This window comes from Embiotoca jacksoni, unplaced genomic scaffold, assembly GCF_022577435.1.
Source record: "Embiotoca jacksoni isolate LCO1_2020_lvr unplaced genomic scaffold, fEmbJac1.0.p SCAF_1, whole genome shotgun sequence".
NCBI lineage: Eukaryota > Metazoa > Chordata > Actinopteri > Embiotocidae > Embiotoca > Embiotoca jacksoni.
Window position 1 is genome coordinate 10082385 of NW_027185229.1, and position 24778 is coordinate 10107162.

Genomic DNA, 24778 nt, shown 5'->3' on the forward strand with positions numbered 1-24778 from the left:
CCCCCCCCCCCCCCCACCCACCCCCCGTGAATTCATACGAATGGATTTTTTTTGTTGTTTTTTCTCCTCTCCAGCGTCACTGAGCGCGTGCCTATGCAACAACTGGACAATATTTCTATGACTGGATTAAGTAGCGTCCATTGAAGGCTTGTGAACATCTTGGGAGTGGCGTCACGGCTGTGACAGCGTTGGGTCGGTTTGGTCTGTGGAAAGGTTTTCATCCGGTGCAGAAGGGAAACCTTTCTTCTACCGAGATGCGCAGGGCTCCGACGCAGCGGAGGTCGCGAGGCTGCTGTTGAATCGCAATTGGGATACGAAGCTGCGATGAGCGGCGGGATTTTTTGCGGGCATTGCGCGCTTGCACGCGTTTTGTAAATTCATTCTTTCTTCCCCCGAAAAGGATTTCGTCATGTGGTCAGGCGCGGGAATGATTTTTCTCAGCTTGGTTTTGCCACAGAGGACCACGGAGACCTCCGAAGGCATCGGTCATGCTCTCTGGTAAGACGGGGCTTCTGCTCCCAAGATGTCCTTCTCGTCTTAACTGGGCGTATTAATGAACAGCCATTAATTCTCTTTACAAAAAAAAAAAAAAAACCAGCTCGTCTTTACGAGCCGACTAACCGAGAGGGTATTTTGCGCTCGCTCTCACCTCGCGTTAAAAGACGGGGTTTATCATGGTGGCAGTCGGTGACACACCTGCGACGTGTTCCGCCGCTTCCATTAATTAGTCCGGTGTGTTTCATCCTCAGCCGGTGTTGCCGCCTGCAACGACTATGCAGATGCGGGAATCGCTGCAGCCTCGGTCACAAGCCGGGGCTGAATACGGGAACACATGCTTTTATTTCTCTCCACGCCGAGCTCAATATCCCGTCTGTACAAATAACGCCAGGGCTGTATGAAATGACATCCAGCGTGGCTCGTTCGTTTGGTCGTGCTGTTTGTGATTCAGAACATAGAGGAACACGTTGTTTGTGTGGCACGTTCGTTAAAAAGCAGGAAATGCTGAATCTGAATCCAAGCAGCAGCTTTAAAGGGGTTAAAAAAAAAAAAAAAAAAATGTGTGTCAGCCTCGCTGGGAATAACCAACTTCTCCCTGTTGCTGCATTGTTATGGAGAAAACGGGCAGAGGCAGTCCTGCTCCATCCTGTCTCTCGGGCCTTTCACTGCTCTCATTTTTAAATACTGCTTGTTCTCGTGCAGCAGTGTTAAGCCCTATTATTAACAGATTCCTGAACAAGGATGTCTGCTGGGGTCTGAAACGGCTCATTCAGATGTGTTGCCGTGGGTCAGTCGGTGCCTTCGGGCAGACTAACTGCTGGCTTACCTTTTTGGTGTATCTGGGAAACACCTCTCTTGTTTTTAAGAAGAGGACTTTCCCCTTAGCTGCCAAGCATTTATGAAAGTGCTGATTGCTCTTATTTGAGGGTTGTTGTATTTGCAGGGAACATCAGGCCATTTACAACAACATTTGGTGTTTTATTGCAGGGGAGACCGTTCACGCTTAGTTCCATCTTGATCTGGGGGATCCTGACACACGCCGCTGTTTGTTTTCACCCTTCTCTGTTTGCCGGAGTCTTCAAGCTGGTAGCACGGCACTCTACTTTCCCATTAAGCGCTCGTGGTTTTCATGCTATTTTGAGTGTTACAACTTAATCAAATACCGCAGAAATGCACCTTGACCCAGATTGGTGCAAACACAATTATATTCTTTTGCCATTTTTTTGTAATGCCAAGGTGACACTACTCCTTTTACGATGCCCCTCAGACATGAGCTGACACAATTTGAGTATCTGGTTTCGTAGCAGGCGACTGAAAAAGATGCAGGTTTAACACAGAATATGAAGAGCGCCACGCTGATCTGGATCCAGTCCCTTCAGCGAGCCTCGTTACCTGTACATTTACATTCATTTCAAATGAAAATCCCCTTTTAGCTTCAGCCAGAGGGCCGTGAGCTAGGGGAGTCAAGTCCCAGACCTTATCAAGTAGTGGCACAGACAGGAGAAAGAGTTCACCCACTTTTCTTCAAACACAGAAGCACAAAAGAATCACATCAGACTCTGTGTGTATGTAGTAATGACTGTAAACTCTGAACTCTTTCCAACATCAACAAAGCAGATTAAAGCCACCGCAGAGCATAAAAACAACTTTGGAATACACACAGAAATCCCTCCAGGTGTTACAGAGCAAAGGGAAAAATGTATAGGAATAATCCCCTCGGACATTAGAGCCACATTCCTTTCTTTATTACTCCCCCCCCCCAACCTCAGCTCAGCAGAATCCGAGGTGGATCGCAATCACCAGGTTTGCTTTGTTTCGCCTGTGGTGGTTGTGCCAAACGTGCAAAGGTGAGAGCGTCAAGGCCAGGGAGGAGAAACGGTGAGCCGCGCGGTTGGTCAGTCCGAAGCTAAGCTGCCCTGCCGCGTGCTGATAAGTGCACTATAAATGTGTATTTCATGGATCTGGAGAGAGCAAGGAGAGATCATATTAATGGGGGGTGGGGGGGTCATCTGACTTTCCATAAGCCCTCCACGGTTCCTCTGTTGGGGTTGTTCAGGTGGAGGTAGTTCACTATGAAATCCTCTGCACCGAATCAGCTGTATGCCTGACCCCGACCGATCTCTTCCTTCAATTACATCTTCCTCCTCCGACTGTTACCATCCTCACCATCACGCCTTATCAGCACGCGTCCTTGGACGTGCGAGAGAGCACGAAAGCAAAGGTCATGCCGTCCGCTCACAGATGAACAAAGTGAGGGGTCGGAGGTCGGAGGTCAGGCGTGGCAAGAAACGACACCGGAAGCGTTGTCGTGGTCTTCCATTCACGAGCCGGCCTTGGAACGTTTGACACGGATGAGTTCAGAGCTACAATCTGCTGCTCCGTTCGCCGAGCTGTGACTCGTGCGGGACCCTCATGCTTGCCTAACAGAAGCGGTGTAGTTGTAACCGTGCTCCAGATACCGTGTGTAAGTAGACAACAGCAGCAGCTGTGTCAACACCACCAGTCACCGTGAGGGCTGCCGGCCTCACCTGTTCGCCGTGAGCCGGAGGTGCGATTTCAGCTGCTCCTTACCGCCCGTTGAAGGAGACCGACGGACGTGCTGTTCGGCAGACACGACGCAGAAGCATCGTCTTGAACACACGCGGTCGGAAGTCATGAATATATATTGTATAAACGCTGTTAACGACAGCATCCTGTTCTTGGGACTCTTGGGCCAGATAAAAGCCGACAGCCGAGAGAGCGGCTCTTTATTGGAGCTGCGAGGCATCTTATTTATTTGAGGGATGAGAAAACGGGATATAACGCTGCCGCCGGCAGGAATTGAGCTTTGCGATCTTAACGTGTTGCTTCTAAGCTGAGGACGGAGGTGTGTAAACACGGCCGGATCTGACCCACCTTGCAGGCTTCAAGTGTTTAAGCCCTTCGGACTTGAATGTTAAACTCCTCCCTGATTTGCATTCGTGCGACGCGAGCTGCACAGGAGCAGCCCGCTCTCGTCGCGCAGCTCATGTTTTAATCAGCACGGCACCTGCGGCGCTATCTATACCACCGTCGAGAGCCCCGACGCGCGCGGAGTCAACACGCGTTTGACGATGGTGTTGCCGTTCAAAGGTCTCGCATTCATATATATCTCCTCTGATCCTTTCTTGGATGGCGCTCTCTGTGACTGTTTATCTGATTCTTCACTGTCCCGCCATCTCTCCTGCAGGCTCCTCTCTGGAATGTGATGCGCTCCGGTGTGTTGCCGTACCTGCACAGCTGCACACATCTGCACACCAGATGTTCACAAGGTTAGCGCCTGACTTCAACCAGTGAGAACACTGATCCCCTCCGGTGTTATTTGTTAGACTTGGTAGTGGTTAAGGGACGACCTGCTGTTATTGGTCCTCGCTGTGCCTCTGGCCCTCGTCATAGAGCAGCTGCTGCTGTGGTGTTTTCAGTTTCTGGTTAATATTGTGATGTGACTTATTTCCCTTTTTTCTTGTGATTGTTCCTTTTCTTTCAATTCTTTTTGAGTAGTTTTTGTTTTAGTTTAGCTCATACTTCTTGCTGCGGCTTAGCAAATAAGAAAATATCTCATAAATGCACTGTTGGTTACACCTAACCCAAGAATTTGCCGAACAACAGGAAAGTACTTGCCTGGTGTTAGCAGGCAAGTACTAATTTGGTGCTAATTTGGGTCTGGCCATACTCCTTTAGGCGTTGTTGGCTGTATTGTCGTGTCCCGTTTTTCCACATGCTTCAACTGATGCTAGTCATACCCACTAGGGCTAGGCCCTTATAGACAGAAGAATTAATTGAGCTATGTCAGGATGTCAAATGTGATCAAATTATCTGAAAAATGTCTGGAAAGCTGATGTGCTGTGACATGTGACTGTGGTGTTGCGTTTGGATGCAGAACAGAGTCATTAAAAGTCAACCTACAGTTAAAATAGTTTTGTCTCTGCAGTTGTCTCTACAACTTCCCTGTGCTGAGTTTAAAACTAGAAAGCTGTTTTCATCTGCTCAAAAGGGGAAAGTTTCACTGTGCTCAGCCTTCAAGCATGATTCGTGACATCACCAATAGTTTGGACGCCAATCCTGGTCCAATATTTAATTTACTCAAGTCTGATGTGGACATACACCGAGAATGGACCTTATAATTAAGTATGAGACATCTTGTGTTCAGCACTTAAAGTTTAGAAATGAAATTTGTTTGCATATTCTCAGAATGTGGGAGTTTTAATTAGCGAGACAGATTAGATGTCATTTTAAGGATTTTTTTTAAGGACAAGATAACTGAAATTATTTGGTTTGAAAAAGCAGATCACACAAATTATTATTCAAAGGAGTGTATTTTATAAACATCCTAAAACGCATCTAAAGGGGATATTTAAGTTAGCAAGCTGACCTACGGTAATGTCAGTTACAGAGTAATATTTAAATGCTATTTGCTGACATTAGCTAACAATAGCCTCCTTTAGATGCCGGTCACTTCAAGTAAGGCTGAAGCAGCAGAACCACTGTGTGTACTGAAGTGGACAGTTTATTGCTCATAAACTTAACTTTTTGTTAGAGGAAGAATGTGTTCTTTTCTCATAAATTACACCGTAACACTTAAATAGATATATAAAATAGGATATATCAGTTGTAGTAGAAAAAAATTGTATCACAGTTGGTTAACAAAGAGCACTGAAGTGGAAGGATTGTTAGTCTTGTGCTGAGATAAAGAGCACATTTTAATGAGTGAAAAGGATAGCCCCAAATTTCCAAGCGAATGTTTTGGTTGCTGGACATTCTTAAGAGGCACGGCAGCCTTTCGGCTTCGCTGTTCAGCTGCCCAGCGACGGTCCAGATGAATACCAAATGTCTCTGTCTGTCGTCTCTCGACTGCAGTCGGGTTTTCTGCTCTGCCGTCCAACATGACCCTGCCTCGTACATTCCAAGGTGCAAATCCCCCTCCGCAATATCAGATTAGCTGAAGATCTGATCATCACGGCCTCTGTTTTGCGTAAGGTGATTCACGTGATGAGCTTTTGTCCGCGCGGCGGTTGTAACTCTGCCACTTTGTTTGTGTAAATGGCTCCTACTTGTCTGTCAATGGGAGGTCAAGCATGCTGGGGGGGTTTTCACACGTACAGGAACAAACAGCAGTTACTGGTTCAGGTCCAGGACAGGAGCCAACACAAAGACTGCAGAAGTATTTCAAGTATGTCTTCACAGAAAGCGATTCTCATTCTTTCTGGTGTTCGAGTCAGGACAACAGAACACTGTGTTACTGGCCCGAGAAAAGCAAAAAGGTGGTCGGTTGTGAGCAGAGCTTTGAGGCAGCTGCTCAGACTAACTGATAGATAAATGTTTCCTTTTGAAAGAAGTGATGCTGGCAGAAGCAATCTTTGGAAGGGTAATTCTGATCCAGCCCTTGAGGCCTTCTTTCTAGATTTGCGGGCTGAATGGAGTCGTTTTATGATTTACTCGACTGGCAAGAAGGCAGCAGGATGCTTGTTTATGGCAGCGATTTGTGAGCAACGACGAGCGAGATGCTTTTGGCAGAAAACGTGATCGCTATTTTTGGATGTCCTTTTTCTATTGGGAATTAGGAAACCGGCTTCCTTTGTAATGAACCTCCATTATGTTGGGGAAAGTGCACATGAAACATGGCTGACTTGATACAGTTGAGTGAAGACAGAATTTGTTGTTTTAGTTTTTTTCTTCTCTAAACTGCTTTATTCTGTTGCAAGCAACAGTTTAATATTTGTCATTTTCAACAGATACATAGATAATCTGATTTGTAGGGTAATTTAAATTACAGTAACGCAAAGTGGATTTCATGTCAACCTTGTTATTTAAGACGGTGGCTAAGAGGGAACTCCACAGAACATTTATTCCCAGCCTTTATTATTTATTTCCTCCACTTTGCTTCTGGCTCTGTTCCTCGGGCTCCCTCCCTGTTTTTTGTTTTTTTTAGTGGAAGCTATTGAGCTTTTGAGACATAAAAGACGCAGGGATTAGGTTTCTCCCTCTCTGTATCTGTTCATACATTATTAATTTTACTTATCCTGTCTCATTTTCCTTGTTCTTTGCAAATTAATTGGTTGCTAATTGCGTCCAAGAGCTAATTTGAAAGTATTACTCACTCTCAGAGTGTCTTGTGCAATTAAAGTTGTGCTCAGACTTTTCTTGAACATATTTTCTAAATGTTCTGTAAATGTGTGTCTGAATGCACATTTTCAGTATGACTTTATATATACTCATATCTGGGTCTATAGTGCTTTCACTGAAATTGTTGCCACCCTTATAGTAGATTGTCTTTACAGCACTACATAGTTTGACAGATGGACTTTCACCTTTCTGAGTGTGTGATGATTTATATGTGAAGTAGTAGAAAAGCAAAATTGGGCCATAACTCGTGTCTTACAAAAAGGATTAATAGATATTTAAATATTTTGAAAGGATTCAGTTTTAGACACCTGAGCAGAGGTGCAGTGGCTCCCCCTGATGGTACCTCGTGTTGTCTGATCCAGGACTCACCCATGCTTATCAACTACTAACTCGCTAGAAATGCAACTCACTACGCACCTCAAGACAACACATGGCTGCAAGGTCAGAGAGAGGAAAACATCAAAGCCTGAAGATGTTTTGTTGTTGCATCTCTGCTGCAGTTAAACCTCACTTTCTCCTCCTCAGGTGAGGGTGCGGCTCGGAGCGTGAGTTGTAAAGTCCCTACAATTACGTCACATGGAGGTCAAGGGTCATCTGATCACATCCATGGGTTTGGGGGCTCCTGGTGAGTAATAAAGACTTGTGTGAAGACGCGCACTTTCGTGTCCCGACAAACCTGAAATGGCCCGTCAAGCTTATCAGTTTGTGGTTTTTTTCTGGCAGTTTCCCCCCCAAAGGAAGAACCAGCTTAAAAAAACAAAAAAAACAGCAGCGTGTGTGAGACGGCCTTTTGTTCACACACTGTCCCCACAGCTGCCAGATAATCTTATCAGAACACAGAGACCTTATCAAAACGACTGTGAGGCAAAAGATTGCATTTTAATTTAATTAAACTGTTGTCAATAGCAAGTTTCTCAGTTTGAATCCTTCACATCTAAATTTGAGTGATTGGTCCGAACATGTCTCGCTTATGTTGTTAATTCAGTCTTCGTGAAGATGCCTTTACCTTACTCTTGCTGCATTAGATGTTCAAGGCTGCCAGGACAGCAAGCTGCAGGCTGAGAGGATCGCAGCTCTGCAAGAGAGGAAGCAGGCCCTGGAGGCTGTCCTCAACGCCCGAGTGGGAGAGCTCAAACAAGTCTGTCTGCAGGAAGCGGTGAGCAGCTCCCACATCACCTTTCAAAACGTACACGGTTGAGTGTACGGGCCGTCTCATGCCATAAATATCAGTTCTTTAGATGATAGCCGTAGTGTTTATTTTTCCCTTTGACTTGATTGAACAACATATTTCCGTTTTCTCTAAAAAATAAAATGCGTTCGAACCTCTGAGACCAGATGCAGCGAGCAACTTGTTGATAGTGTGTTACTTTTTTTGAGATACAATGGGCTGCAGATTAATCTTTGCTTGATTGCTCCTGAGAGCTGTCAGCACATGATAATGAAGCCACTGCTGCCTCGGCTTTTCTTTAACAGCTGTTTAACACATCCCCGTTTTCACTTCGACGTATAGTGACTCACTTCGTCACTGCGTTCCCATTTTTGGACTCAGAAGTTGTCTGTTTTGTTGTCATCTGCAGACTTATTTTGTCTCTGCCGTAGAGGTAAATTATGATCGCAGCATATTTTCTGGCACGTCTCTTTTAGTGCAGTTGACAATGCAAGGAAGGTTTTCCTGAGATTTAAAGTAATCCATTAAGTGGTATCATTTTATGTCGCACTCTGGACCTTAGGCCAGTGGGAAGATTTGAGTTACTGGAGGCTAATGAATGTCCTCCACAGGAGCTAACTGGGAAGTTACCACGTGCTTTCCCCTTGGAGACGGGAGAGAAACCCCCACTAGTGCAGCGCAGAACTGGCCTGGCGCCCAGCACCAAGGCAGAGGTAAGTCAACACCTTGAATATCAATTGTGTTTACGCAGCAGCTGTGCTGCCACGTGTGCTTGTGGCCTAACATCGCCTGCTGTACCTGGCTGCAGGATGAGGCTGCCCAAAGAAAGCAGATGAAAGCCATCTTCACCGGTGCCCTGTACCGACACTCGGAGTCAGACCGAAATGTCCCAAATAGCAAAAGGACAGTTCATCGGGGCTGTCATACAGGTACAATTACATGACACCTAAAGCCACACCTACACACTCGCAATTTTCAGAAAACGGACAAAGCTACGATAAGTTAAAAAGAAGAAAAAAAAAGAAGCCACATTGACATTTTATGCTTCTAAAATTTCCACAGCAGATGTCATATTGCCTCATCTGTGACCGGAATAGTTTATTGTCTTTCAGAGGACACCGTCATGTCAGAGAGTACCAGCTCCATGTCAGATTCAACATCACATGACAATGGTGAGTCATCTGTATGCTAAATGTTTTTTTTTTCCAAAGGATGCTGTGTATCCATGTTCACGATGAATGTAACAAGAGCAATCAGTTGGAATAGCTGGTGTAAAGGCAACAAATATATGCGCAGCTATGAAGCTCAAATAGCATGTTTGTTTGTGGTTTTAATGACAGTTTTAGTCATCAGTGAGTACACTGTATTTAAAGATAATTTGTTTGTTTTTCTCCTCCCGCAGAATCTTCACCCAGCGTGGCTGCTGACCAGCGCTCTCTGTCTCAGCCCCGGCTCACTGTGGGCAGCCCGGACCACAGAATCAGCAGGAAACTGTCTCCAGTCGAGATTTACTACGAGATGAGGACACGCCGCAACTCTGTCACAAGCTCTGTTAGGTACTTGTGTTAAAGTGACTCGAGTGTACATGAATATGTATACACACATTTATATTGTATGGGTTAGGAATGTTGAATGCATTCACGTCCTCTTGTGTTGCTTTCCACAGCCCAACTCATTCATTGCCCAGAAGTGCTTCAAACATTGAAGGTAGGAGTGTCCCAGCAACTCCTCTGTTGGCCCGAACTGCTCCAATCAGCGTTCACGTCAGGTAATCTCCAACACTGGTCTGATGCAGCACAGCCACAGCTCCCTCCCACTGTAATGATTATATAGCTGGAAATGGCTTGATGAGTTACTTCAATACAAACATTGAGTTTAGGCTTTAACAATTGTCCGTGTCAAATTTAGCCACCGCCAAGGGTTTTAGTTCATCCTTTGGACTTTAAGCATAAAAATTGTGTCCCTCCTTAAGTGACTTTCAGTGAAATGTAGTTACACGGTTTTGATTTAAACTGCTTTAATTCACTCTCTCCATCATCCATAGTTGCTTTGAGTCCCCTCCTTGTGTAAGCAGTTGTTGTGCTCATTTCTGCCTTAGGTCAGATGCATCGGGTGGTAATGGCTTGAAGCAGTGGTCCGGCAGCCTCGATGTGCCATACATGATCCCACTGGCTCAAGAGGGCTCCTCGTCTGACCGCCGAGGCTGCCCGTACAGCTCCCGAGCCAGGCGCAGCAACAGCTCCGAGGCCCTGCTGGATAGATCAAGCCTCCCGGATGATCCTGCACCCAGAAACGGGATGCCCCAGAGAGGAGGGCCCTACAAGAGCTCAGAGACACTGACTGATGGCAAGCTGCGGCACATTCACCTGGGCAGCCCTGAGAGAAATGTGGACACCTCCGTGGAACAGGTCAAAATGCGTCTGTCCATGGGGGAGAGGGGGGCCAGCGGGGGCTACAATGAGCTATTGATGGACTATATCTGGGGGAAACAGCAGAGGATGCAAGTGCAGCACCACCTGTACCAGTCCACAGGCAGGATCTGGCAGGACATTCCCTCTCCTCGCTCCTCCACTGCAGCGGTGCCTCCTCATGCCAATGGATTTTCCCATTCCCAGGTGCACCTTCCCAGTGCTGCACCTCCTTACAGCCCCATGGTCCTAAGAGGGTCCCAAGCTGAGCTACGCAGGGTCAAAGTCACCAGAACCAAATCTTGTGGGCCCTTTATTCCTTTGCAGCAACATCCCCAAGACGCCATCTTGCTATCAGCGTACGAGTCTCCCCTCCCTGCCTCTGGCAGCACGACATCCTCCATCCCCAACCTGCACCCGTACCAGACCGAGCTGTCTGGCCCCTCCTTTAGCCGCAGACCGCCACAGTTCTCTCTTCCGACTCCAGAAGACTCGACGAGAAGCCTACATAAAGCCCTGGCTCTGGAGGGACTTCGGGACTGGTACCTGAGGAATGCTCTCGGCTATCCACCTGCTGCCCCAAAGGGCCACGAGGCAGGAATCTCTCGTCTCTCCCACCCGCACCCGTTGGTGCACCAGGCCCAGTCCGTTCAAGGTGAATCAGCCAACCTCCAAAGGCCTCAGATACCCCAGTCAGCCAGCTTCCATGGTCACCCACTGCATGGAAGGTCAGTACTCGTTCTCCTGTATGTTTATTTGGAGCAAGTCATCATCATCAGCGTTGTGAGCTAGAATTGACACACATAGATTACAAAAACTTCCAGTCGAAGCAAGCCTAAATGATTTGAACTTTTTCTTTAATGTTGTTTGCAATTGTCTTATTAATACATTGCACTCAAAGCCCAAGAACGGTCACAGTAAGAGATATGATTTTTGCCTGTAAACAGCTATTCTACTGTGCACAGTTGAGGCAGTGGTGTGTAGGGGAACCAACAACAAGGTGTGATAAGTATGCAGGGATGAAACGGAAAATAATAAAGTAGTAATAACGAAGCTTCAGAAACCAACATTGTCAATTGCATTAAAAGGCTCAGAGCTGACAAACAGACACATTTACTCTACTTACTTATTTGACTCCCTACTTACTACCCATTCATTTTTACATTTGATTTCAAGGGACATCTTTATGTTTTTATGTCTATGTCTGGATGCATATCACTCAACTCCCTGTTTGAACCACTGATATAATAGTCGTTCTTACTGGAAGCTGACAGCGTAGTTTCCAGCAGTGGATGGGGACATTACTCTCACTCTGCCCCGAAGCAATACATCTATCATCCTTTTTTTACAACTGCGGTTGTTTGAGTTTTGTTTTTATTTATTTATTCTGCTTGGTCAGCATTATCTCCTGCTGCTGCTGGCTGCCTCATGCAAGGCTCTTGGTTGCTTCGTGATTAAAACCACTCTCACTCAGACACCACTCATAGGTTTCAAATAATTAACTACAGTAGCCCACAAGGGACAAGAGTCAAATTCACACATGCAACTTTGAGGACGGTCCAAATATAATGTTAAGGTGCCACAGGGGGCCTTTTTCTAAACTTTAGCTCTCCAACCTCTGCTATGTTCCGACCACGATTCACACCTCTGATTTAAGGATAACGTATTCGCTCTGTGGTTTTACCATCCACTGCATGCCTCATGGTCTTGGACAGCTATATTGATTTGTTTTGCTTCCACCACAGGTCGATGGAGTTCTCTCTCTATCAGGAGACTCCTGATCCACAGATGCAAGAGGTGACCCCAAAGGAGCCCAGTGCAGACCCAGGCACCCTGGTCTGAAGCAGCAGAAAACACACACACACACACACACACACACACACACACACACACACACACACACACACACACACACGAGCAAAAACCCTGTAGCCTCAAATAGACTCGCATAGTTACACAGTTACACACACAAGCTGATACAATGTGACCTCAACAGCAAAGCAAAACATGGCGACCTCAGCAGAAAGAGACTGGAGTAAATGATAAACTGTAGCTGTACAGTTTGAAAAAGCCTTGGCAAGTTCCCCATGTTATAACTGATTCCACCAGTAAGAACTTCGAAACCCAGTGTTGTCATGTGATGTGCACTGGTGCTGACGTCTGAGCAACTAATACCAATATGGTCATGCTGTACTTCATATATTAATATTTCTGGTCCAACATGAGCAGTTAGATCCTTCCTAATAACCCTGAAAAGTCTCCTGAGATATACTTTTATACAGAATATATACAACTCTAAATTACTATTTTGTATCTTCTGAGATATAAAGAACAGTTATATTAAAGAGGTAATTTATTGCTCATTAATCGTGTGATATACAAAGATGTTCTATGAGCTCAGTTCATTTGAAAAGAATTATTACATGCTGGTGAGTGTGTGTTTGTAAACTATATAAAAGGCAAAAACATGCTTCAGTCCTCATCTGCCATTCATTTCACAGCCATTTGTATTCTTCACATTTGATGAAATGAAATGGGCAATGAACTGTAGCGTACAGGTGTAGCAGACGGGAGTGCCTAAATGTTTTAATATCAGAACTAAACCTTGGTCAGAAAACTTTAAAGTGCTAGCGTTAAGCGTCCGTGAGCTTAGTGGAATCAAAAACTGAAAGCATTTCACGATGTCACTAAATTAGGGGTATTTGGAATGATGTCATATTGTGGTTTTTTTTGAGGGTGGGATGTTTTCTAGATTCAGCTCGGTGCTGACTGATAAATGTAGCTTTCTCTGTGCTGACCTTGACAGAATAATTAGATCAGTTTTAGGAAAAAAAAACCCTAGGGCTGTAGCGAGACCTACTGTATGGCAGTTGCACATGACTGTTTGACAATAAATAATTCATATCAAATCAGTTTTTCTGCATTTAGCTGTGGAGGATTTGAGTGTCATACAGAGCACTTTATGAACATCTTAAGCCTTAATTCCTGATGAAATTGTCACCAAGAGAGACGGCAGGCAATAGGAAGGTTTAGACAGGGTTTATAATGGGTATAATGGTTTTTATTTTTTTTCAACATCTGCTGTAGGTCTGAGTGTTGGTCTGTATATAGTGTGGATTGTACAGATGAGTTTCCAGCTAATGTTTTATTCCCGTACTAACAATGTAATTTTTAAACTAATCACATAATAAGTATTTAATCAAAATAACCTCCCCCCGCTCCTTCCGCCCCCAAGTGAGCACTATTTAATTGGTTGTAAAAAGTGAGGTTGACGGTGTGAACAGAATAGGGCTGCTGCAGTATTGAATGACGGTGCGAGCAGGACTCGTACCAGTAAATTTGTTTATGAGAATTCATGCTGGCTGATATTTGTACGTGGAATGATTTCAGCTCATTTTCATGTGTTTGTTGAGAGAAATAACATGACATTTTGTTTCTCATTATGTCATGCGTCATTATATTATAGTTTTTGTAATCGGTCTTGGAAGCATTCTGCAATGTAAATTTGAGAAAAACCAGAAGAAATAAAAATCCTCAAAGCGACTGAAAATATTTGTCTTGGTGTAACAGAATGTGACATATTTTCTCATGATTTGCAAACATTTTTATGTAATTTTGTGTATCTTTGGCTATTCTGGGACTCATTTGAATGTAATTATATGTGCCATAAGTGATGGTTTTTTTTTGTACTCTTTTACAAACTGTAGCACTCTGGAATTTGACTTGTTTTCTTCTGCTGTCTGATGTGTTCATGTCCCCTCAGTTTTCAACTCCACAGAGCGCTTTCCAGCTCGTTTAAAACCTGAAATCAAAGACCAAACTGCTGTGTACTGGGGGTCATAAAGGTATTTTTCATACAATGTACTCTGTAAGTTCAAAATTAATTATATAAATTCAGCTGTAAAGCAAATATATCCAAACTATATTATATTTATGAACCTATAACATTTTGTAGCTATATACTGTAGCCCCTTCTCATCAGTGCGGGAATTGTGTGTTAAAACCATTTCATTGAGCAGTGTGACGTGTTAATATTCTTTTTTTTAATTTTTTTTTTAATTTTTTTTTTAAAAGATATTTCAGTGCAGCTTTTTTTCCTCTTTACTTTATCTCTTTATCTCTAACCAGGCCTCTGAAATTAAAATGGACAGGCCTGTTCTATGCTGTATGTATGAGATTGTGCATTCATTCTACTAAATAAAGTGTCATGTTGAAATCAACATTAAATGTTTGACAGGTTTGTTGATTCCAAGACATACGGCAATACTGGAATCGGCTACGTTTTGCTGAAATTGCTCCATACTGTTTCCCCTGTTGTGTTTCAATCTTAAAAGGCCCCCCACACATACACACAGTTGTTTATACTTATTCTTGTCGATTAGGCCTGTGTTCAGGTTGATATTACCAAAGGTAAGAGCTACTTTTGAAAAAAAAAACCTCAAAGCACTTGATTGAAAAGACCAAATCTATAAATATGTTTTACAATTTCAAAATTTCACCAAACTTTATGTACTAATATAAATGATGGTGTCCTACTACAACGGGTGCAACTAAACTAAGCGAGAGAGTGTATGTGTCATAAAAAGTGGACATGTCTGAGGAAGCAAAGTAAGTGAAAACGCCGCTGGTGGAACATGGCTGTGAGAGGATTTACCCTAATTTTTTACAGGTGACATACACTAACTCGATATGAGCAAAATATGTGAAACTTTAAGGGCCTTTTATTTTGAAATGAGGGCTTTGTTTTTAAAAAGGATACAAGAAGTTGTGGCATTCTGCCAACCAACGGAGACTTCATCAGTCAATCACCGCATTCGGCTGACCAATGGTAACTTTGACACTGACTGTCATTGACGCACATTAGGGCTGGCCCTGCTGGTGCCTTTTTTTTTAACCCATTATTTATGTTCTATGAAACAGTAAGAGTGGCCTACAGTACTTGCTATTATCTTTTTTTTTTTTTTATGTTTCTGTATTTTTCTATTAAGAACTAATGTATATATAGTATTGCTAAAACCAAGGCTAATTGGTTCAAAGGGAAGTTAAAGATAAACTAAAAACTAAAACTAAATGACCTCTGGAAATAGAACTGGTGGCAATAGATATTGCCAGAAACACAGTGCAGCAGCAGCAGCAGCAGCAGCCAGCTATTCCTGGACCTGAGTGTCACGCACAGGAGGAGTGAGGAGGAACAGAGCTCGTGGGCTGAAGGATTCCACTCTCCTCGTGCCAGGCTCGTTTTATTTCCTGCGTTACTGGATACATCGCGAACATAGGTAAGTAGGCTTCTTCTCTGGTGCTGTTGAGCAGTTTTTTTTTTTACAGGCAAACAAAGCTCGCTGAGTATTTGTACTCTCACTGATAAGACCAGTAACATTGCGCTCCATACTTTGCTATTCTAGCACTTGAACAGATAAGACTTCCTGAAAACAACCTTCAGAATGAAAGTTTTACGTTGTGGAGAACAAAGCAATAGGAGTTAGTGAATAAATGTATACACATTACACACAACAGTTATAAAACAAGAAATTTAGGTATTAAAGGATTTAACAAAGCACTGCAGAAGATTGTTAAATGTTTAGATAAGTACATCTGTAGTCGTCCTAATTTAGCCAGTCTGTAAGAAGGAGTGTTTTTTCTCTCGGATAAATCTACTTTTCTGAGCCATTTTTTCCTATAAAGATCCTTCTTTTTGTTTCCAAATTGTTATCTAAGTTTTAAACATGTCTTTAACTCAATTTTAGGTCACGCTCAATATGATTTAAAAAAAAAAATGCAAAAGAAAACAAAAAAATGGCAACATGAGCATGTTTGAAAACTTTTAGCATGTCAAGTTATGAATAGTGAGCTGTTTATTCACTGTAAACATATGTGACAGGTATGACAGTCTTTATTGGGTTTTAAAGCTACCCAAAACTGATGCTTGTAGATGTAAAGTACCAGTAATACTTGGCGTGGTTATTTTTGTTATTTACTGTCACATGCCTTGATCTTTTGCAGGTACCTCTTGACACTTCCTTCTAAAATAGGCTCACATTACTAGTTACTGGGTACAATGACAGCAGTCCTCCATGTATCTAATCACTTTGCTGCCTTTACAAAATATTTGCTGTACCCAGATGTGAAAGACTATGAATTAATTGGAATTTCCAGTTGCTCATGTTTACAACAGTGGCTCCCACACCGCAGCAGTCCATGCACTGTTAGAAAGAGTTCACTTGCAGCTGGGCCAGTGTCAGGCGCTATTTACGTTGACATGCCATTCATCTCGCTAAAAATAAACATACACATTCACTGGCCCTTTTGAAATGTCATCGCAGATGACCCACTGCAATCAGTAGCCAAGAACACAAACTTCACTTCCAGAGTGAAAGCCAATTAACTCTTGTTTCAGAGATGCAGACATAATTTAAGACCCCTATGCAAATGCCTTTTTTTTTGTTGTAGCTTTCTCTACGGGTGCTGCCTCATCGGGCTCCCGTTAAAAAATGTCGTCATCGTATGCTGCTGCAATATCAGCCCTACTTTCAGCTAGCCCAACCAACCCACTCATCAAATCCAGCCCGCAACCCTCCTCAGAGAGAGGGAGTCCTAAACCCAGCAAACACCGCCACGGCCTTCCAGCTGTGCAGAATGATTCTCATTCACCCGAGTCTCTGGGATCTTATGATGAGCAACAGGAGAATCCTGCAGACTATGGCATAGGTAGGCAAGATCCAAACATAAAAATCCAACATGTTGGTTGGTTGAGATTTTCACATTATGTCTGCTCTGTATTGCACTACAGGTGGTTACTACCCCGTAGAGATTGGAGAAATTTACGTAGACCGTTACCAAGTGGTTAAAAAGTTAGGATGGGGCCATTTCTCTACCGTATGGCTGTGCTGGGATATGGTGTAAGTACAGGTCCTTCAAACATGTCTTTCACCTAATATAGTACTATATAAACAAAGTACTAACTCACTGCCATAATTGTTTGCATGCAGGAAGAGGCACTTTGTGGCTCTGAAGGTGGTGAAGAGTGCTCAAACATTCACAGAGACGGCACTGGATGAGATCAAACTTCTGAAATGTGTCAGTGTGACCATATGGTTTTACTTTTTTTAATATCAACTCAAGGGATTTTCATCATTTTAGAGCACTTTCATAATACACATGCGGTAGAACTGGATGAACTGTTGGTAATGTGTGTAATGGTGATATGAAATACAAAATTCAGTCTATCTGCAATTATTTTGTCACTTTTATGAAGTCAGCAATATGACACCACCACTGTGTGTAGTATTAGGGTCATTTAATCAAAAAAAGTGACCATGTTATGAGGTCATTTGCCCTCATCTTTTTACTTTTTTTTGGTTGATTTTATAATGTTCAATATATGACACTCAGGTAAGGGAAGGCGACCCTAAAGATCCCAAACGTGAGAGAGTTGTTCACCTCATCGATGACTTCAAGATCTCCGGAAGTAACGGAGAGCGTATCCTTTACAGAGATGTTTCACTAGAATTAACCTAGTATGTAACTTGTGGTTCAGGTACGACTGTCCTGTAAAGTATTGCTTTTAAGTTCTTCTTTTTACAAGTGGGCCTATCAAGACATCGGATTGGTTTGTGAACTGCTGTTTTGAAGCCTTGAGTATGACATGTTGGCCCTCACTGTCTTTATTGAAGCAAGAATGATATCTAATCAATTATTTTCAGAAAAAACACTGAAACACTGATCACAAGGAGTGACTCTATCTGATGAGATAAAAATTACTTGTGTAAAAAATGAACTGACTTTGGTATTTCATGAGAAAATATACTTTTTGAGTGGGAGTCTATTGGAGGTTTTTTGGAGTGAGCCCCAAGTGGCCCTCAGTGATATTGCGCTTTAAGGCACTAAAGAATTGGCTTCATTTTTGAGACTCAAGAGACTACATTTTTATATGCAGTTTATGTTGCCTACACGCAGAGAGATGAACGTTGTCACGACAATGTGCTGCTCTGCACACCTTGCATCATAGTGGTTGGACTTCATGTACAGATCTTGCCCATGTGATTTAACCTCTTCGAATTACTCAAGAAACTCCAAAAGCTCTGCAGTATGAAACCAGGTCCTTAATTGCTCACCAGATGTGTGCATGGTTCTGGAGGTTCTGGGCCACCAGCTGCTGAGGTGGATCGTCAAATCCAACTACACTGGGCTCCCGCTGCCCTGCGTTAAGAGCATCCTCAGACAGGTGTTGTGCCACCCTTTTGTTCCTGTCATTGACCAATGACTGAGGCCTTTCTGTGAGCACATCGTCTTCTACTTTAGGTCCTCGTTGACTTGAGGTGCAATGAAGGTGACACATTTTTCTTTCCTTATCACAGGTTCTGCAGGGTTTAGATTACTTGCACACTAAATGCAAGATCATCCACACAGACATTAAGCCAGAAAACATCCTGTTGAGAGTGGATGATGTTTATATTCAGAAGCTTGCTGCCGACACCAAGCTGTGGCAGCTGCCGGTGTCTTCTGCTTTCACCAGCTCCTCAGGTCAGTGATGCTGTGTCAGTAGTCGGTTTAACTGCATGTCCATGTTTAATTAGCGAAGTATACCTGTCACAGTAATCTGTGAAAACAGATTGTGGGAAAAAAAAAAAAGTGACAGCGATGCTGCCTTTTTCACTCATTTTCATATTCTGTACTTTTTTCCCCTGCTGATGTTTTCACTTCCTACCAGTGAACAGAGGCTCCAGAGAAAAACAGGTGAAAAACCTGAAATGTATTCATATGTTATTATTTAATTTGTTTTATTAGTACAAGTGTACTTTGCTATAACTGCGTTCTGACCTTTGCGGTCCTGCTATGACTTTTCAAGAGTTTGTCCAACTTATTGGGGAAGCTGACAGGGGTTTTCCACACTCTTGGAGAATGGGTAAGATGGATGTCGTGTTTTGCTTCTACGACTTAACCCTCTTAATTGCATGTTGACAACAGCTTGAAACACAGCATGTGAAAGGCTGCGTATCACAAATTTAACAAATGATTTTCTCATTAATTCAAGACAAAAACACCGCTCTGAGATTTGTTTGACATTGAAATGTGATGCATGTTACCGGTCGGAGTCTCAAGAGCAGAGGATTTAAATCCTAAACCTACCCAATAATTAGTATGTTTTATTATTAGTGGTATGTGACATGATTTATATTGATGTTTTTGTAGGCTGTACGGGCTAGTCAATAAAAAGTCCAGTATTCATTATTCCAAATGTTAAACATTTATTTTCCTGGTAACAGTTTTCATTTTGTAAGATACACACTGATCTGCCAGAACTTCAAAAGCACTGACAAAAGTGAATAACATTAATTGCCTCGTTACTATGGCGCCTGTCAATGGGTGGGCTGTGTTAGGCAGCAGATGTGTTGGAAGCAGAAGAAAACGTGAGCGTCTGAGTGACTTCACCAAGAGCCAAGTTGTCATGGTCAGATTGCTGAGAGTGCCCACAACGGCACGTGGGCATCAGAAATGGACAATGGAGCAATGGAAGCTGAATCACGTTTTCTTTTAAATCACGTGGACTTGGCGTTTACCTTCGGAAAAGATGGCAGCAGGATGTGCTGTGGGAAGAAGGCAAGGTGAAAATCTTGTCTCCTGGCGGGATGCGGATGCTGCTTTGACATGCAACCTCCTACACACACACCTTTGTGACATTATGTGGCATTCAGTTTGCAGAAATCTTTCCTCCACTACACACAGCAAAATGATTTCGCAAACAATCTGGAAATTTGTATAAATTCATTTTCTTGTCAAAACAGCAAACGGCACAGTAGTTTTATTTTTGTTTGGGTTTTAATACGGATCTGTAAAGGTCTCTCCACTGCAGCTATCCACTATACTCATTCTGCTGTATTTTTCTCATTTCTTAAGAGACAGTGGAAATCCCTGAACAACATTGTACAGTTGGCAACATACATTTTATATACTGTATTTGCAGGAAGGAGGTTTTTGGGCTTCTTTCTGCAATGGGGTCAAGACAAGTGAAGAGCAGTTTACCACGTATTTGTAGAGGAACAGCCACTGTATCTCATAATAGACAACTTCATGCAACCAGAGTCTCGAGCAAAAAGCAGACCCAGGTGATATTTTTCATGGTCCTCTTCTTTACACTCTTATGTTGACTCTCTCTTGCCACAGGTTTGTGTAAGAAGACACTACAGCAGACTCTGATGTCCTCCAACAGCTGCTGCTGTGGTGTTTATTGATAGCAACATACTCCTGTCAAGCTTGACAAGAGTAGGTTTGCATGATATGCTGCACTTCCAAAACAGGCATGAAGTTGAGCATGAGTTCACTGAGCACATTTCAGAGGAGTTTCTTTATTAAATGCTCTCTTCTGATCGTTTGCTCCTACTGACTTCTCCCTGCAGTCCAGCAAGGCCTCCAGGAGTCCGATTAAACGGATGACGGGGAAAGACAGAAGTCGACGAGGACAGGAGAGCGCACCCGACCGCAAACGAGACAAAGCTGGCGTGTCCTTCTCTGATGCCGGCGCTCCTTCCAGCAGCAGCAGCAGCTCCACTTGTCACTCTAAGTTCACAGGTCCTAACCTGAAGTTAAGGAGACAGACTCTGCTGTTGGAAGACGGACTTGACTTGGCTCCACACCGCCACGGAGACTCCATCTGTTCGCGGCCAGAAGACCTCAGCGCAGATGCTCCCGTCTCTGGCTCCAGATCAGTGTTCTTACATCAGCCTGCAGACGGAGAGCCTCCTCCACCGTCACCAGCCTCTCCTCGAGGTCAGTCTCAAGAAATGTCTGTTTTTAAAAATGTTTTAACTGCGATGCCGGCAGTTTGGCTCTCTTTCTGTGGAAACTTAAATGTTTACAGTTTGTCACATGCGTTTGTTGTGTTTACACCAGCTAATAATATTAGCTCTATGTTATGTTTCCGAGTCTGATCCTTAGAGTTGCCAAATTCTTTCATGTCTCGTCTCAGAAGTACTTTTGGACCTACTGAAGCCGCAGAATGCCGACAAAATCTTCATCAAGATTGCTGATCTGGGAAACGCCTGCTGGGTGGTGAGTGATTATTCGACAAACGAACCAAAGCTGAAAGATTAAATAGTTTCATCTTCAAAATTGTAGAAGCTATTAGAAAGTCCAACAATCCTCCATGACTAAAAAAAAAAATCTTCCATAATTTATTTTGATAATAGAAGCTTTTTCACTTGGCTTCTGAGGTTTGGAGAATATCTGGATTACAAATCCCTTAAATGCATCATGCTGTTAAATTTTGCAGGACGGCTTGGAGTTGATATACTGTATGCGTATGTCTTATCATAAATTCAGCTGCAGCTCTATGCCTTGGATGGTTTGGGATTCAGGCTCTGCTCATCCTTAAGAATTTGGCTAACAAAAAACAAAAAACTTCCCATGAATAACTTTACCATAATTCTTGTCCAAATATAACATGCAATGAATTAAGTGAATATTTTCCATATTCTGTGATTTAAAAACGTGCCAATTAAAACAATATAGATATAAGAGAATATGTTTGGGGTTTGTCCTGAAAGATTTGCTGAAGGGTAGAAGTAAGAATTTTACCTGTGCATCCTCCAGTTGTCAGAACTTTGAATCAAAATGCACACTGTTTCAAAGATGGCCATGGGTTAAGTTTATAAAATGTTCCCATCCCATCGTTTTTACATAGCGCTATATAACAGGCACACAGTGTGATTGGACTATTTACCTAGTCCTTCTGTGAAAAACGCAGCTGCCGTATGTTCCCAGGGAGACAAGACTGTGTTGTGGGCCGATTTCATATGTAGCTTCAGAGAAAGTTATGGTTTAATTACACACTGTACTTAAAAATGGACATAGTCTCCACAGCTGTTTTCATAAAGGTTCCTCGTAATAAAAGTTACTCCTCGTGACTCAAATCTAATCAAATTCTTAGAATTATGACATTTTCTAAGAATTTCCCCTTAAAGTTAAGAGTAGAGCCTTGTAAAGATTAAAGTTACTCACAAAGCATCTTAGCCCGAAAGAGAGCCCCTAAGTTGAAAAACTGTTCGGAGAACTAGGAGGACTTTTAAGAGGCTTAAAAAGTTCTCGCACAGAGGAGAAAATGGGGGAAATAATGAGGTAGGAGAAATGTTCTTCAAATGCTGAATGACAGTGAGTGAATGAAACGCTCCAAATTTGATCATGTAGGAATGTTTGCGGTGCATCTCATTGGAGACACGCTCACATCTCAATAACGACAGCGATGAAAGTGATTACAGCGATGAGATATCTGGCAACTGTAAAAATGTGACAACCCATTGATTTTACGCAATATGACAGGCGCACAGCAGGATAGCCATTTTTATCTAGTCCTTCTGTGAAAAACACAGCTGCCGTATGTTGCCACAGAGACAAGACTGTGTTGGAGGATGTCAAATGTAGCTTGAAAGAAATGTATGGTTTAATTATAGACTGTATGTAAAAGTGGACATAGTCTGCAGGTCTGAAAAGGTAAGCCAATAAATTGCTATACCACTGATGGCTCCAAAAAACCCACTAGACCAATAGACTCCCATTCATAAACAAAGTCATCAATTCATGCAATTCATAAGCTTATGAATTGCATGAATTAATAATTCCACCACTAATTAGATATTAAGTCTCAAAGAGAGGTATGTTTGGGGGCGTGCATGGTTTGATTGACATGCCCCGGGTACAGTCAGATCGTCGTATTGGTGGGGGAAGATATTGTCCACTGGTTCTCAGTCAGATCCAAGTGACCAGATATGGTTACTTCTAGTACTTCTAAACACCCAAGATAGCTACGGCAAAATGCCAGACCCGACGCTTCAAACCCACCTCACGCCGAGGGGTGACGTCATAATGGGTTGCCACCGGGGTATAATCCTGTCTTTCATTAGGAGGCTGTGGCTTGGATGGTAGCGCGGGTTGCCCACTAATTGACAGGTGGGCGGTTGACAGGCACAGGCTCCCGATGGAGTACCATTTGGTGTGTGAATGTGCATAAAGGTATTTTATGTAAAAAGTCAAATGCTGTAAGTTCAACAAGGTATGTGGAGTACGGTATGCAGGTCATGTAACAGTGTCACATCACCGCTCATCTCTCTTTCTGTCAGCACAAACACTTCACTGAAGACATCCAGACGTGTCAGTACCGCTCTGTCGAGGCTGTGATTGGTGCTGACTATGACACACCAGCCGACATCTGGAGCATTGCCTGCATGGTGAGCTGAGCCCCTGCGCAATTAAGAAGATAAAACAATGATCAGCATCACTCCTTTTAAATGTTTTTTTTTTCCAGCATTGCGTTTTTTTTCTACATTTGTCACCACCATTTAAATTTGTGTCCCTTTGTATGTACTGTAGGCTTTTGAGCTGGCCACAGGTGACTATTTGTTTGACCCCCAGGCAGGAGCCACATTCTCCCGCGAGGAAGGTTTGTGTTGTCCAAAACATCCCTGTTGTTCTTTTTTGAAATGAATCGGCTTCTAATACAGTGTCTGCCTGTGTCCTCGTAGATCACATTGCCCACATCATTGAGCTGCTGGGGCCACTTCCATCCCCATTTGCCCTCTCAGGGAGAAATTCCAAAAGATACTTTAACCGTAAAGGTAATGTCGCGTATTGATATACAATTCCTCAGTGATGCTTGTTTGTTTGTTTGTTTATTATTGTGGTATACTTGACATTATAAAAAAAACCAACCTCCCTGCACTTATTAATCAGTAGAGAACAAAAACCTACCCTTTATTAAGAATGTATTGATTTGTTTCAACATTTAATGCATCTGTAGAGGTGATGAGATGGTTACCATCAATAAAAGCAGCCTGCTGTACTAGTCTACTTTTTCCTTTCTCCAGGAACACTGCGACACATTTCTAAGCTGAAACCGTGGAGCCTGCTCGATATCCTGCTGGATAAGTACGAGTGGCCGCGGGAGGAAGCTGCCCAGTTCAGTTCGTTCCTCTTGACCATGTTGGAGCTGCAGCCAGAGAAAAGAGCCACAGCTGCTCAGTGTCTGAAACACCCCTGGATCGCCTCGTAGACACGCAGGCTCCGGATCGCTGAGAGCCCAGTGGACTATCTCTGTGACGTGGAACTTGGTCAGCTGTGAGAGTAGCCTGGTGCTGGCATCATGAGCAATGAGGAGTTTTGTCTTATTGAAGTACCTTCAAACAAGATTACAAAAGTTTCAATAACTGACAAGATTGGTTTTACTCTTATCTGGACTTTGTTTAGGTACTGAGAAGGTGACGGAAAAACAATCTGAGGTATGATTCGAACAGTTGTCTGACGATTCACCACAGGAAGGCAGTAGTTTATATGTCAGTTTATTAAAAGCAATCTGCACTCTGTCACAGTCATTTTTTTTTACACTTTTGCAGAAACATGTAACATCTAATCAAAATGGAAATGAGATATTTACATTATGGAACTGCTCACTAATATATCATTATAAACATCTAGAAATAATGAATTAAGAAGTCACTACAACAGAACTAATAATCCTAATAAACCATTAAGTGCCAAGCAAGAATTACTCCCTCCTTTTCTGTAATTTGTGTGTGTG

General features: G+C 43.0%; 2 protein-coding genes across 5 annotated transcripts; both read left to right on the forward strand.

Moving 5' to 3' along the window:
• Positions 1-116: 116 nt before the first annotated feature.
• Positions 117-14435, forward strand: ccdc120b (coiled-coil domain containing 120b). Of its 4 annotated transcripts, none has more exons than XM_069160365.1 (11): positions 117-498; positions 3707-3788; positions 7165-7264; positions 7665-7795; positions 8419-8520; positions 8616-8736; positions 8920-8979; positions 9210-9363; positions 9474-9575; positions 9906-10943; positions 11961-14435. In XM_069160365.1, exons 3-11 carry the CDS (start codon positions 7216-7218, stop codon positions 12055-12057), a joined length of 1854 nt encoding a protein of 617 aa, XP_069016466.1. In that variant the 5' UTR covers positions 117-498; positions 3707-3788; positions 7165-7215; the 3' UTR covers positions 12058-14435. The 4 variants fall into 4 exon arrangements, with proteins under 4 accessions (XP_069016466.1, XP_069016616.1, XP_069016543.1 ...); XM_069160442.1 differs by lacking the exon at positions 117-498 and adding an exon at positions 535-3609; XM_069160515.1 differs by lacking the exon at positions 3707-3788.
• Positions 14436-15402: 967 nt separating this feature from the next.
• Positions 15403-24738, forward strand: LOC138205039 (SRSF protein kinase 3-like). The gene is made up of 15 exons (XM_069160717.1): positions 15403-15491; positions 16663-16920; positions 17003-17111; positions 17202-17289; positions 17605-17692; positions 18330-18436; positions 18570-18735; positions 18923-18948; positions 19061-19117; positions 20610-20979; positions 21179-21261; positions 23325-23432; positions 23575-23644; positions 23727-23819; positions 24069-24738. The coding sequence occupies exons 2-15, from the start codon at positions 16704-16706 to the stop codon at positions 24251-24253; spliced, it is 1767 nt and encodes a 588-aa protein (XP_069016818.1). The 5' UTR covers positions 15403-15491; positions 16663-16703; the 3' UTR covers positions 24254-24738.
• Positions 24739-24778: the final 40 nt, after the last annotated feature.